Here is a 16,078-nt window from a genome sequence, read left to right as displayed (position 1 = left end):
TTAAATAAATATATTTTATTATTTAAATTTATTTAATGTATATAATATATATGCATGTATGTGGCTGACATGATATGGATCCTAATATTGGATTTTGGATTATTTGGGCCGAGATGCAAGATCCATATGATGTTAGATGGATCCGGATATGGATCTTGGACCCTTTGGGCCAAGATCCAAGATCTAATTGTAGTTGGATAGATAAGCTTTTAAAAATTTATTATAATATTAATAAGATAATATATGTAATATACATTTATTTAAAAGTTTTATCTCAGAAGGACTTAATTCTTTATAGAAATAAAAGACCTATTTTGACAAGGGCGTGCCTCTCCATGAGGAGTCCTTTTCATATTATAAGACAAGAAAGAGCCCCCTCTCTCAACATCGGTTTTGAGAGAGAGGGAGAGAGCTGAAACACAGAAAAAAAAAATAGAGAAAAAAGGGTTGTACCGTGAAGCGAGAGAGAGAGCAACGAGTGAGAGGGCTGCGTGAAAAGGCCGCAGCTTGCTCTCCTCTTCAACATCCCCTTCTTCTCCAACTTTTTTTTTATGCAGCTACAAGCAAGGGCCGCGGGTTCTTCTCTTTTTCCAGTAGATAGGACGCTAGCATGGGTTGAATCACGTGGGTTTTAAGAGGCTCATGCTGAAATCCAAACCCTTTACAGGCCAGCTGAAACCAAAAACTCCCTTGAGAAGGACTGCGTGGTTCTTGGATAGATATATACATATATATGTTGAACCGTGTCCAAGAAACCGATCTACCTGTTTTTTGAATATATATATATATATATATATATATATATATATATATATATATACCTTAATCTGCGTTCTGTTTTAGAAACAGTGTCAGGCATGGGTTGAGAAGAGGATCAGATCTGTGTATTTGTGAACAGATTTTGGATTCCTCCTAAAAACTTGGTTGACCCAGCTGATTTGAATATCAGTTTTGTTTGATTGGGTGTTGATTGGCCAAAAAGAAAATTCAGGTTCATGTAAAAGAATTGCATATATATATATATATATATATATATATATATATATATATATATATATATATATATATATATATATATATATATAACAGACTGTTTTCTTTCTGGTCTTGAATTGGGCTCACGTTAGGCTGGGTTCAAGGGTATTCTTGTGGGAAACAGATTTTTTTATTTGGGTTAAATTTTTTAATCTGCGTTTTCTTTTGACTAATGGGATCAACAGTAGTCATCAACAAAGAATTCTATATATATAGGGAAAAGGGACCATCCAACCAAATAAAGGTCTAAAATCTACAACCAATGATGATCGGACAGGAGCATCTCATTGAACGGACCTCATATATTTACTCTATAATTTATTTACCAAGAAATATGCTTTACAGAAAGACTTACAACATATAGACATTTTTTCCAAACGTGAAAAATCGATAGCTCACAATGCATTTAAAACTTTACAAAGCATTGTGAGCCGTTGATTTTTAGCACTTTCAAAAATGCATCTAATTATCAAAAATTCATAATCCAAAATATGTTGCTCACTAAATGAATGATAAAAATCCAAAATGTAAAGTCCGATCGATGAAAAATACGATTATTACAGAAGGAAAGTTGTAGATTTTGGATCTTCTTTTTGGTTGAACGGTCCCCTTTCCTATATATATATATATATATATATATATATATATATATATATATATATATATATATATATATTCACTAGAATAATGAGAACTAGAAATATGGGCATTTCAAGGTTTTGATGCAAATCCAACCATGTACATGTTTTTTGCATGGTAAATTTGTTAGGAATCAAATGTTAGAACATGTATTTTCGATGCAAGAATGTGATTTTTGAATGTTGGAATATTTATGAAGATTATGAGCCATTGACTTTAAAGCCATGATTCAAGAGCTGGTCCTTATAAAGCCAAGCATGTAGATCACATATGTACGGTTAGATGATCACATATGTACGGTTAGATGATCACATATGTACGGTTAGATCTAAGAGAACAAAACAAAAAACCCATGAAAATTGTGGTTCACACGGTAGTTTTCATATTTCCAATTCTCATATTCTAGTGACTCTCCCTCTATATATATATATATAGAGAGAGAGAGAGAGTGTGTGTGTGTGTGTGTGTGTGTGCGCGTGTGTGATGCAAATATACTGAATGAGTTTTTTGGATTTTGTGGTGCTTTTCACGATTCCGACCCCATAAATGTGTTTGGCATGGTCAATTTGCTGGGAATGGACATTCGGATCATGCGTTTTTGATAGAAAAAAAAAGATATCTGAGGTCCTAAAAGTTTATAGAGATTTTTTTAATCTTATAAGAACCCACCCATGTGTCCAAATCAATGTTGTAAGTATCGTACCATATTGATACGGTACGATACGTATCATTACTATGAGAAAAAGCATTACGATACATACTTGTATGGCGATACGAGTGTATTGTATCTGTATCATATATATCATACTATTGTATGATACAACCCTGTATCGTGCCGTATCGTACGATACACCTTCAACTCACTTTAAAAAGGGCCGAAACTTGTTTTTTATATTTTGGATTTTAAAGACCTCTCAAGGGCCGACTTCCTAGGAGGCCATTAGAGGGATATCCACACACCCTAGGAGTCGTGAGAGCGATTTGAGAAACAATCAATGCAAAAGGAAAAGGGCTTTTGCGGTTTGCTCAAGTAAGAGTGCTTTTCCACCATTTTTCTACTCAAGTGGGTTAAGGTAAACAAATCTTTATTATGAGTAAAATTACAAAACTACCCTCCAAAAAAATTGCTTAACAGCCCTAAATCCCCACCTTATGGGCAGGAGGCACTGCCCTCCTGCAATCCTCCGCCAACTTATCACGAAGTTGGATCCGCAAAAATTGAAAATTTATATCAAGGTAGAAATTGTAATGAAATATGCGAAAAAACAAAACAAAATCCTCAAAGGGCTTACAATAACATAAACACAAAGTGCACATCAACAAGCCCACCAAAGGACAACTCAAGGTGTCAACATAGGCAATACAAATAGCCACTAAGGGTAATACCATGCATTAAGGCACAAAAGCAAGGTTAAAAATAAATAACATTTTATTCATAATATACTCATAAAATGAGTTAGAATGCTTTAGAAAACCATTAAAGAATAAGAGGGGGTTCACCCCTATTTGTACACAAGTAGTCTCAAATAGAGTTGTTGGACTCTTCCAACAACTCTATTTGACTAGTCAACTTTATGTTTACTAGTTCATAAAGAACCCAACTCTATTTGGTCTTTGACCAAATAGTCCCTATAAAAACAGAAAATGATAAAAAAGAACAAAATAAAGTAAAAGTACTAATGTGCCCCTAATGGACACAGTCTATTACAAAGGCTAAAATGACCAAAATACCCCTAATGAGTATTTACCTATTATATCATTATAAACACACACATACAACTTAACAGAAATCAGGCTCCACAATCCAACAAAGATGGCATCTATGTAGTCAAAAGCCCAGAGTAGGCACAGACTAGTCCACCTAGTCGGTCTAGGCGTATGTAAAACGCTTAGGCTTTGCAATTCCTATGTGGGCACCTTAAAAGATACCAATTTTGCTGACTAAGCACCAACTAAGGCACCTAGTCAATGACTAAGCTGCCCCTACCTAGGCACGAGGGTATTTTAGTCATTTATTATTTTAGATATTTTGTTATTTTTTTGTATATATATAATTATATATGTGTGTCTTTGTGTAATTTGTTCTATGAAATGATGAAAACATGCTTAGTTATTATATATACATGTGTGGGTTACTTTGTTTTGGAATTTTTTCTATAAAACATTGAAAGCATGCACAATTAATTTTAATTGATCATGTTTTTTATATATGTGTGTGTTACTTTGTTTCCGATGTATATATGTATGTGTTATTGTGCTTCTATGAAAAGTTGAAAGCATATTTTGTTGATTATACTGAATATGTAATGAATAGTTGAATATATATATATATATATATATGTGTGTGTGTGTGTGTGTGTGTGTGTACAATTATATATGTATATTTTGGTTATGTATATTAATATATTTTGTGAAAGCATGTGTAATTTTGTACTTGTGTAATGAAAACATCTTACAACCTTGGACAAAATCAAACGCTCCAAGAGCTATGTACATAGATCACATTTGTATGGTTAGAATTTAAAAATAAAACGAAAAAAAACTGAAAAACCAATTTAGCATATTTCACTTAGCATGTTTGCAACATTGTATATGTGTGTATGTGTGAAATTGTCTATGAAGAGACAATACGCATACAAGCATAAATACTTTATAAAAGAAGTGTACGAAGACACTCTCACAACACTTGAACAAAATACGCAAAAAGCGTAAAAGTAGCAAACATGCAATAATGCATGTATTTCATAAAAAGGAGCAAATGCTTGAGACTCTCAAGCTTAAAGAAAACCAAGGGAGAACACCCCTATTTATACAAAAGTCAAGAGGTGCAAAGGGGGGCTCCCAAAGGAGTCGTTGGGGAGCCCCCAACGACTCTATTGGGGGACCCCCAATGCACCTTTTATGAAAAGAATAAATAAAAAAATAAAATAAAAAAATAAAAAGGTAAATTACAACATATTCCAAATGGAATATGCGCAAAATATGAAATTACAAGAATACCCTTTTCGGGTAAGAAAATAAATAAATAAAGAAAATTATATAAATATATATATATATATATATATATATTTATATATATAGAGATACATATACATATATTATATGTATCTCTACGTATATAAGTATATATATTTATACTTACAACAAAGATTTTGGAGATACATTTTAACACCCCCCGTCAAACTTACGGTGTGATAACCGCAAGTTTGTCAAGAAGGAAATGAAATCTGGGCGAACAAAGTGCTTTGGTGAAGAAGTCTGCAAGTTGATACTCAGACGTCACGTATGGTAGATCAATGACCTTCTTCAAGTATTCTTCTCTGACATAATGGCAGTCCATCTCTTTATGCTTTATTCGCTCGTGAAAGGTGTGGTTCTTGGCAATATAAATTGCACTTTTATTGTCACAGCATAACTTTGTTGGTTCTCTAATAACCACTCACATATCTTCCAAAAGGCGTCGAATCCATACAATTTTCATGGTGGTAAATGTCATGGCTCTATATTCGGCTTCATTGGATGACAAAGAGACCTTCTGTTGTTTTTTACATCGCCATGAGATCAAAGACTCGCCTAAGAAAACACAAAAGCCAGTGGTGGAGTGACGATTACTAGGGTCACCTCCCCAATCTGAGTCAGTATAAGCAAGTAATTTTAATTCAGAAGAAGAAGATAGAAATACTCCCTTATTTATTGTTTCTTTCAAATATCTGATGATGCGAAGGACAGCACTCATATGAATGGTTGTAGGAGCGTGTTGAAACAGACTGGCGATGTATATAGCATGTGACAAATCGGGTCGAGTAATGCTAAGATACATTAAAGACCCTACCAACTGCCTGTAAGGAGTAGGATCGGTTAGAGGAACACCGTCGTCAATCTTCATTTTTTATCCCACGACTTCAGGAGTTTCGCATACTTTGTCATCAGAAATTCCTGATCTGTCAATAATCTCACAAGCAAGTTTAGACTGAGATAGAAAATAACCACGTTGCGAATAGGCAACCTCAATTCCAAGAAAATATGTCAGAAAACCTAAGTCTGACATCTCAAATTTTGAAATCAAGACGGACTTAATACCCTTGACTCCTTGAACATCATCACCTGTAATTAACATATCATCAACATAGAGTAATAGTATCACAATCCCTTCATTAGATTTTCTAGTAAATAAAGCAGTGTCAGTATAACATGAGGAAAAACCATTTTCCAGCATTACACTGATAAACCTGTCATACCAGGCTTTGGGGGCATGTTTCAAACCATAGAGGGCCTTTTGAAGACGAAGAACTTTATCTTTAGGAATCTTCATGCCTGATGGAGCATCCATATACACTTCTTCGTTAAGATCACCATTTAAAAAAGCATTTTTCACATCCATTTGAAAAATGTTCCAATTTTTAATAGATGCAATAGTAATAAGACATCTAACTGTAACCATTCGGGCTACAGGAGCAAAAGTTCAATTTCATACTCTTGCACATACCCTTTTCAACTAAGCGAGCTTTATACCTTTTCGGAGATCCGTCGCTCTTAGTTTTAACCTTAAAAATCCATCGACAACCTATAATTTTCTTTCCTATAGGTAGAGTTTGGAAATCCCAAGTTTCAGCCTTTTTAAGAGCATTAAGTTCACTTTGCATAGCTTCTTGCCATTCTATACATTTTTTAGCTTCTTCAAAATTCCTTGGTTCAAAATAAGAGTGAATGGCACTAAGACAAGCCCTATATCGGGGTGAGAAAGAATCAAAAGAAACAAAACGAGTTGGAGGTCTCCTATTCCTTTCAGATCTTCGGTGATCGACAGTAGGAACAAGCTCACTATATTGGTCAATAACACTTCTAAAGGTGTCTTGGTTTCTACGAGAGTAGGTTATTGGATCACTTGAAATTTTACTTTCTTGTTCATTGAGTGAGTTATGTTCACCAATGTCACCATCAATTTCTTCATCATGATTTGATGATACATCAGCATCACTAGATATATCATCATTACTAGACAATAAGTCAAATAGGAAGGAATAATCAAAATTTTCTTGTTGAGAAATATTTTTTTCAAAGCCACTTTCATTTTCTAAAAAAGTTACATTTCTAGAGACATAACTTATCATCGCGAAGATCATAACAACGAAACTCTTTTTGAGTTTCGGAGTATCCAAGAAAGGCGCAAAGGATAGCCTTGGGAGATAGTTTGTCATTCTTATCAGTAAGTATAAAACACTTACACCCAAAAACTCGTAACCTACTATAATCAGGTTCAAGCTTATATAAAATCTCAAAAGGGGATATTTTTCCTAATATCCTAGATGGTAAGCAATTTATCAGATAAACAGAAGCAAGAGCTGCTTCTGCCCAAAAGTTTTTAGGAATGTTTTGGGAAATAAGAAGGGTCCTAGTGGTCTCAATGATGTGCCTATGTTTTCTTTCGGCCAAACCATTTTGTTGAGGAGTTTTAGGACAAGACCTTTGGTGGACAATTTCATGATCCTCAAGATATACTTTAAATTGATTGGAGAGATATTCCCCTACAAAATCACTTCTAAATATTTTTATATTACTGTTGAATTGATTCTTGATCATTGAATGGAAGGTTTTAAAACACGAAAAAACTTCTTTGAACTTGAGAAAATAGATCCACGAATATCTGGAAAAATCATCCACAAAATAAGAAAAGTCTCCTTTTGAAGGAACAGTGCGGGTCCCCAAACATCCGAATGAACAATTTCAAAAGTTTTAGAAGAGAACATAGTTCTTTGCTCAAAAGGTAAACTTTGCATTTTTCCGAGAATACAATCACTACAAGAAAATGAACTTTTACATAGGTCTTTTGCAAAATGTAAATAAGACAACTTGGTGATATTAGAATGACCAAGTCTTTTGTGCCATACATTTATATCGTTGTTTTGGGCCACATTACAAAAAGATTTTGGAACTTGAAGAGATTCCATATAGTATAAGTCTCCTTTTCTAAAGTCTTCCCCAATCAATTTCCCGGACCGGCGATCCTGTATTAAACATTTATCACAAAAGAATTTAATATCGCAACTATGGTCCGAGAGTTGAGAAACAGAGAGAAGGTTTAAGTTTAGTGTAGGTATAAATTTAATTTTTGGAATAAAAAAATCTTGAATTTCAAAATTACCTATTCCTTTAATTTCACGAGAGGTTCCATCCGCAGTGGAAACAAAAGAGGGAGAAATATTTTTTGAGAAATCGGAAAGTGAAAACATGTTTGGGGACATATGAAAAGATGCACCGGAGTTCAAAAGGCAAGAGACTTTACCTAGAAAGGAGGAAGTAGACACGGCGGCACCGGAGGTAGCTCCCTTGAGGAGAGGTTGAAGGGCTTCCACTATTTGATTTAAAGAGAGTGACCCACTCGATGATGCCTCTTCCTTTTGCGGTACACCGATGGTAGCCATTGCGAGAAGCTTTTTCCATTTAGGACATATGGGTTTGATATGTCCGGGTTCTTTACAAAAATGACAAATAATTTTGCTATAGTCCCTTTTTCCTCTTTGCCCTCCATTTTCACCTTGATTTTATGGTTTAAAATGAGGGGGACGATAGGTTTTTACATTGTTCCCGGGTCTTGACACGGCATTGACCTCATTGCTTTCTTCATGATTACAAGGAACCACAAGAACACTTGATCCTTGTTTACATAAACTCATTCGAGTCTCCTCACCACTTAATTTGGTGAGCACATCTTCAAGAGAGAGAGGAGTAAATGAGGATAGAAGAGAAGACCTTATTTGCTAAAATTCGGACCTTAGCCCATTCAAAAAATTGAAGAACTGATCTTCTTCAAGTTGCTTGTGACGGAGTTCAATTGCCTCTCCACTCCATTTTGGTTCAAGCATGGCAAGCTCATCCCAAATGGAGGAAAGATCGGCAAAATATTCCCTAATAGTCATTTCACTTTGAGTAAAAGAGAGAGCCTTCTTTTGAAGATAATACTAATGAGATAGATCCCTCGATGTATACATTTTCTCAAGATAATGCCAAGCTTCCGTTGCCTTTTTGAATTTAATAATGTTGGCATTAATCTTAGTTTCAACGGATGAAAAGAACCAAGAAAGAATCTTGAAATTCTTTATTTCCCATTCATCGTGCTTCTTAGAATACTCTTCAAAAGCTCTAACCTTTTCTTCTCCTTCAAGAATCTTGATTTCACTTCTGTTTACCACAGTTATTTTGGGTTCCGGTTCCGGAATTGTGCCTTGCACATAACCCCATAGCCCCTTCCCTTTTATGTGAGCCTCCATGTTTCCAGCCCAAACATGATAGTTGGACTCATTTAATTTGAAGTCAAGAGTAAAATGAGACTCTTTTTCGCCCATTATGAAGTAAAGAGGAAGGGAGAAAGGGCGTACCAACACAATATTTCAAATTCTAGCTTGCGCAAGATTCTTCTAAAATATTTGAAAAGCAAGATCCATCACTTCAACCTCCAAAAAGTCGAAGGCACGCTTTTCGAGGCACTCGAAAAGAAAGGAATCTCACAATCCTCTATCACCAACCGAGCTCTGATACCATGTGAAATTGTCTATGAAGAGACAATACGCATACAAGCATAAATACTTTATAAAAGAAGTGTACGAAGACACTCACAACACTTGAACAAAATACGAAAAAAGCGTAATAGTAAACATGCAATAATGCATGTATTTCATAAAAAGGAGCAAATGCTTGAGACTCTCAAGCTTAAAGAAAACCAAAGGGGAACACTCCTATTTATACAAAAGCCAAGAGGTGCAAAGGGGGGCTCCCAAAGGAGTCGTTGGGGAGCCCCCAACGGTCACATTTGTGACCGTTGGGGGCCCCCCAACGACTCTATTGGGGGACCCCCAATGCACCTTTTATGAAAAGAATAAATAAAAAAATAAAAAGGTAAATTACAACATATTCCAAATGGAATATGCACAAAATATGAAATTACAAGAATACCCTTTTCGGGTAAGAAAATAAATAAATAAAGAAAATTATATAAATTTATATATATAGAGATACATATACATATATTATATGTACATGTATCTCTACGTATATAAGTATATATATTTATACTTACAACAAAGATTTTGGAGATACATTTTAACAGTATGTAAATCACCTATGGTGCTACATGGGCACCTACAGCCACCTACTAGAAACCATGGGTGTAGGCTGCATCCTCTCAATCAAACTTCATAGATGCATTCAGCATAGTTATCCGGTAGGAATCATGTATTGGATCATGTTTTTTGGATTAACAATAAGATTTTTTAAGTTATGAAATTTTGGTGCATTGTGGGCCGTTAATGTTTGAAGATCTTAAAAAACATATATGTACATCACAATCATATGATCCAAAGCTTGTTTCCTACTAAGTGTATGTAGATAAGGATGCCAATCGGTCGGGTTTGACCCGGACCCAACTCATACCAAACCTTATAGGGTTAGGATTTGGTGATAAAAAGGGAGATCTGATTAGTAACCAGGTCGGACTCAAAGGGCCCGATTAGTATATGTAGTGGGGTATGGTTTGTAAAATTTCATGCAAGACCCGGGTCCGACCTAAGTTCTGATTAAGAACCATGGTTTTTTTAATATAAAAAAGATAAAAATATTATTTTATCGGGTATGGACACAGGTCTGGTTTATGTAATCTTATAGGACCTGGGTATGGTTTTTCTTATAGCAGACCCAATAGGACTCAGGTTCGGACCCAGTACTAGTACCTAATAGTCAGATCCGGGTTTGGACTCACCTGGGTTTAGACCAGATTTGACCCGTTGACACCCCCATATGTAGATCATATCTGTAGAGTTTGATCAACAAGAAAAACCTAAAAATTGTGAAATTTATGGTTTCTAATAAATAGGTGCTCCTAGAGCACCTTATCGTTTCTAATTATATATATATATATATATATATATATATATATAAACAAGTATCACGATACCACTGTCACCGATATTGGCGATATTTTGAAAATATCGTGAGAAATACAGATATTTTAAGGTAGACGATATTAACAGTAATATATCGCCAGAAGTCAAAATATCGTGATATTTTTTGGAAAAAAGCTTTTTTTTTAAGTTTGCATTTCCTTTTTTTTCTTTTATATTTTAAAACCTTTAAAACATGTTTCTTTATATTTTTTGGAAGAAAAATAATGAAAAACTTATTATTTTCTTAGCTTTTTGTTGTTATTTCTATTTTTCAATTTTTTAAACTCTCGAGATATGCCTGAGATTTATCAACTTTTGAAAATCTGTCCGAGAAATACCCTCGCTGATACAGGTGACTATGCACGATACATAGTCAACCAACTTGAACCCATTAACAGGTGGATGTCTTTTGCTACATCCGATAACCACCAGATCAAGAAGCATGATACAGCCAATTTGAAGTTCTGAGTTAATAGTATGAGTGAAATCTTTACTGACCAAAAGCTCCATCTCAAAGTGTGGTTGGATGATAGATTAGAAAATATATGTTTTATTGAATTAAGCATACATATTTAAGAACAACTCATGAAAAACCAACCAAGCTTTGATATAATATCTTGGTGAAAGGAAAGAAGCAAAATAAGTACCTTTTCATTCTCAATGTGCTGTTTCAATTCTAATAATTCCATCTCCTTATGGTGCTACAACATTGAACATACCATAAATGACTTAAATTATTTCACCAATGACTAGCAAATTACACAGAGAGAGAGAGAGAGGATCACCATACAAGCATGGTTTTCAATCGATCAATCTGAAGCTGGCTATCATTCTCACTGACCTGTAAGGTCAGAAAGCACATATTATCATATTCACAACAAAAGTTGAGCACTCGCTATGCAGTAGCTGAAATTTTGAGCCATATCACTTACCTCAAACTGATTCGGTTCAACTGAGCTACTATCAGTAAATTCACCATTGGTAAATTTTTCCTGCCTGCAGTTCATTTGGAGTTGAAAATGAATAGATATCGTGCATGATTAGCAGTCACATGATTTTGTAAGAAAATCATCTGACACATCAATTGATTTCTTTTCTACATGGATAATCAAACCCAAGCAACCAGAATCACATTCAAAGAGAAATGTGAAGAATAAACATAAAAAAGTACTACTAAAAAAGACAAGCATGTCATCAGAAATATTTCCCGATTGTAGAGCAATTCTCTCACAGTAAACTCTTCTCTAGAGGACAAGCAACAAAATGACAGAATACTCAACAGTCCAAAGTCTTGTTCATTAATCTACTAAAGCCCTCACTTACAATGTTAAATACATGAGACAATGGATCTTGTGGGAATTCTGTTCTTGAGACAATGCCAGAATTAAGGTTGTAACAAGTTTATCGTAACCCATATCAGTTGGGCCAAAATAAGATATATATATATATATATCATAAAAAATCGTATTTTAAAAAAATTCTAAAAAATTCAAAACACAAGAAACAATGATGAATTGCATCAGATAAAACCATAATATCGCATATCAAAAAATTATGAGCTAAATAAGACATCGAACATCCAACAATCAAGATAATGTGCCATGAATAGCATGCACATCTCACAAGAAAAATGCAAGCTATGAAATAATATCATATGGGTACGGGGACACTTGTGTGCGGCTAGAGCGGTAGAACCTTTGTGAGGATGTACACTGTCCACGAACGGGTAGCCGCAAAGTCGGTGAACTCCTGTGAGGAAGTGTATGGTCCAAGACCAGGTATACCCTCTAGGGCGGTAATTCCTTGTCAGGTCGTATATCTCCCGGATCAAGCGATCCGACGTGGATCTTTTTTTTTTGCTTACCATAAAAAGTTACGGTGAGTTGTGATGATCTTCTAAGTTTGTTTGAGATGGCCAGTTATAAATCTATGGTTTTGGCTTTCTGTTTTAGCATGATTACATGCAAGACTCAGATGTGAGAATCAGATCTTTATTTGATTTTAGATCATGTTTTGGACCTTCTACGGAAGGGTAGGCTTTTCTGAGAAAGTATGATGCCTTAGTGAGTCATAACCGGTGACAGTTGGCCACGTAAGGCCTTGAGAGATGGGAATAGTTTAAGGTGGTTCAGGACAAAGCGTTTGTTAGAAGTAGTGAGAGCGATAAACGATGACCTGGATTAGATGCAGAGATCCCGTTCTAGGATCGAGAACAAGCTTGTTGCGTGGTAGTTCACAACTTACGATCAAATGGATCGTATGTTGCGTTTGTCAGTTGCATTGCTTCTTTGCTTTGAACTACTTGCTTGCACTACTTACGCATTTGCACTGCTTACGCGCTTGCATTACTGACTCGCTTGCACTACTTACCTGTTTGTACTGCTTACCTGTTTAACTGCATATCTGCTTTTAACTGCTTAATTTGCTGAATTAAACGTAGTTAATTCAGTTTTTTGTAGTCTCTCTTGTGCACCTACTAGTTTTTCACAAAACTAACTCATTCTATGGGTACAGGTGATGATTAGGTACACTACCGGCGATGGCGCGATTGCAAGATGGCTTCAAAACTTCTTCCTGCTCTTAGCTCGCGTCCTGGACGCTTTGGGTTTGTAACGGGTTTTCGTTAGGATACCCTAATTTTGTGAGTTTTGGTTCTTTTAGCTAACGTGCCCAAAGTTGTCAGCTTGCCTTCTGATTTAACAAAAGAAAAATCTTCCGCTGATTTCATAAACAAACTCTGAAGGAAAGAGATATTTTTAGTCTCTTGCCTGTTTTTCTGAAAAGGTTCGTAAATTTGAAATTTGGGGCGTTACAATATTGGTGGCGATCTTGAACTCCATGGTATTCATAAGCCATGAGAGTATTTGTGTATTGCTTGCCTCCCAATCTTCCAATTTATTTTGGTATTCTTCCAAGGCTTTTTCTTTTTCTTCTTCGGACAAGGCTTTGACTTGATCTCCTTCTTTTCTAGTCAATTTGAGTTGTGGTTCACTAGTAGAACCACTAACAAAACCCCACAATTTTTTTCCTTTGATATGATTCTCCATAGCCGTCGCCCACATCAAGTAGTTGTTTTCATTGAGTTTGTAGGTGATGACAGTGGCGGACTCTCTTTCTCACATAATGAATACTTGAGTTTAGAATGGAGGAGATAGAGAATGATCAATGATCGAAGAACACTTCCTTTACGAGATTCTCCTTCTTTTAAGAGCCTAGCTCTGATACCACGTAACGAAACAAGGTACACTGAAACAATAGTAAAACAAACACAATGCTAACAAAGGGCTTTAATAAACTCACTTAAGGTTGGTCACTAATAGACCAAATACAATCTCAAAAGAGATAAAAATACCAAACAGCACAAGAGGCATACAAGCCTATAAGATGAAAAACAACTCTAGAGAAAACCCTCAAAAGCTTCTAAAAACATTGAGGAATAACAAGGGAGATAGAGCCTCACTCCATCACATGGGAGGCAGTCCAGCTCTTTGGACTGCCTTCCAACAGTATTATGACTGTTGGGTGGCAGTCCAACGTCTAGTTGGACTGCCTCCCAACAGTCATATTTTGATTGTTGTGCCCAACCGTCATCTATGTCACAGGGATTCGGCTAGCAGGGTGCCGCACCCGCGTCGACGCGACTCGACGCGGGTGCGGGTGTGGGTGCGGCACCGGGTGCGGTCAACCCGATCCTGGGTGCGTTGACCGCACCCACGATCATTTAGGTCCTTTTTTTTGGATTTTTTTTTTTTTAAAATTTGCCCTCTAAAATGGGCTGCGAAATTTTTTTAAAAAAAAATCAGCTGACAGCTGTTGATGGGCTGCGAATTTTAAAAAAAAAAAAATCTGCTGACAGCTCCTGTCAGCTGCTGACAGGAGCTGTCAGCAGAGAAAATCGGATTTGAAAAGGCAGCTCCTGACAGCTCCTGCGATTTTTTTTTAAAAAAAAAATCTGCTGCCTGTCAGCTGCTGACAGGAGCTGTCAGCAGAGAAAATCGGATTTGAAAAGGCAGCTCCTGTCAGTCCTGGCAGGAGCTGTCAGCAGCTGGCAGCTCCTGTCAGTCCTGGCAGGAGCTGTCAGCAGCTGACAGCTCCTGTCAGCAGCTGACAGCTCCTGTCAGCTGCTGACAGCTCCTGTCAGCTGCTGCCAGTCCTGGCAGGAGCTGTCAGCAGCTGACAGCTCCTGGCAGGAGCTTTTCAAATCCTTTTTTGCGTAAAGGATTTTCTCTCTCCCCTTTATATATATATATATATATATATATATATATATATATTACATTTTTTCCCCTGCCGCACCCCCGCACCCGGGTTTTTTGGAAGTGCCGAATCCCCGCACCCGCGCCCGCGCCCGCGCCCGCACCCGCACCCGCACCCATGTGACATAGACCGTCATAAATATGACTGTTGGGCAGTTTATTTAAAACAATGCTAAATTACATTTCAGTCCCTAGTGGACTGTACTATATGATAAAAGACAAAAATACCCTTATCGAGTATTTGAATACAATTTTATTTTTAACATATAAAAGGAACATGACATTTTAACATATACTTCCCTGCCACTTCCTTAAATTCCAGTGATCTTTCAGCAAAATGGCTGCCATGGCCTGATGAATTGTACTTTGTTGGAATGCTGATCAGATCTATGGGCAATTTTTACCATCCCTTGCAAATCCACTTTTTTATGACCGCACCAGTAGGGCTGGGAAACAAGCCGAGCCTGCTTGCCATGAACTCGTTCATGTAGCTGGTGAGCCGAACCACGAGCAGCTCATTAACCAAAAACAAGCCGAGCACGAACAAAGGGTGATAGGATTTGTTCAGCTCGTGTAAGCTCATAAAATTATAATATATAAAATTTTAGTACAATATCTATCATAAAAAAGTCAGCTTTGTATTGTTGGTAAGGATCAGTGTTGTGAAAAGCATTGAGGCGTAGCGAGGCGCTCCACCAAAATCTGAGAGGAGGCATAAAGCATAAGCCTCAATTTTTAAAAAAAAAAACTTAAAAAGACTATGAAAAAGTATCTAAAATTATAAAAAAAAAACTTTATTGATGAAGCAACAACCACCAGAAAATAAAAAATCACAAATAAATACTGAAAAAATATGAGATTAACATGTAAAAGTAACATTAATGCAGCGAAATTGAAAACATAATCGTAAATCTGGTTCTAATAGAATATTTGCAGCGAAATTGAAAAATCTAGTTCTTCTCAAGAAAATATAGGTATATATAAAATTTAAATTGTAGGGCATTTTAAAACGCACACCAAAAGTTTTGGCCATAATAAAGAGCTTCACGATAACAACATAAATGGGAGCAATAAGGTGTTACTTTAACATTAAAAAATGGTTAGAAAGAATCACAACCATGAAAATATTTAAAAATAAACTTCAAGCATAAAAATATTTAATTACAATATCCTAAAACTCTAATACATTATAAAAACAAAAAAAAAATAAAA

General features: G+C 35.9%; 1 protein-coding gene across 7 annotated transcripts in view; it reads right to left on the bottom strand.

Moving 5' to 3' along the window:
* The window catches only part of LOC149822457 (5'-AMP-activated protein kinase-like protein), a 121,308-nt gene that overhangs the window by 30,810 nt on the left and 74,420 nt on the right, over nt 1-16,078 (bottom strand). For all 7 annotated transcript variants that reach the window (XR_016426021.1, XR_016426022.1, XM_089980988.1 and 4 more), the window contains 3 exons: nt 11,543-11,606; nt 11,401-11,451; nt 11,258-11,311 (listed from right to left, as the gene is read on the bottom strand). Coding sequence is in view for 5 of the 7 variants with exons in the window: in XM_089980988.1 (XP_089837114.1) it covers nt 11,258-11,311; nt 11,401-11,451; nt 11,543-11,606 (169 nt within the window). In the remaining 2 variants the exon portion in view is untranslated. The remainder of the gene's footprint in view (nt 1-11,257; nt 11,312-11,400; nt 11,452-11,542; nt 11,607-16,078) is intronic.

Source organism: Nuphar pumila, chromosome 11, assembly GCF_984573655.1.
Source record: "Nuphar pumila chromosome 11, dmNupPumi1.hap1.1, whole genome shotgun sequence".
NCBI lineage: Eukaryota > Viridiplantae > Streptophyta > Magnoliopsida > Nymphaeales > Nymphaeaceae > Nuphar > Nuphar pumila.
The sequence above is the reverse complement of the archived record's forward strand: the minus strand, read 5'-3'. Positions and strand labels throughout refer to the sequence as shown.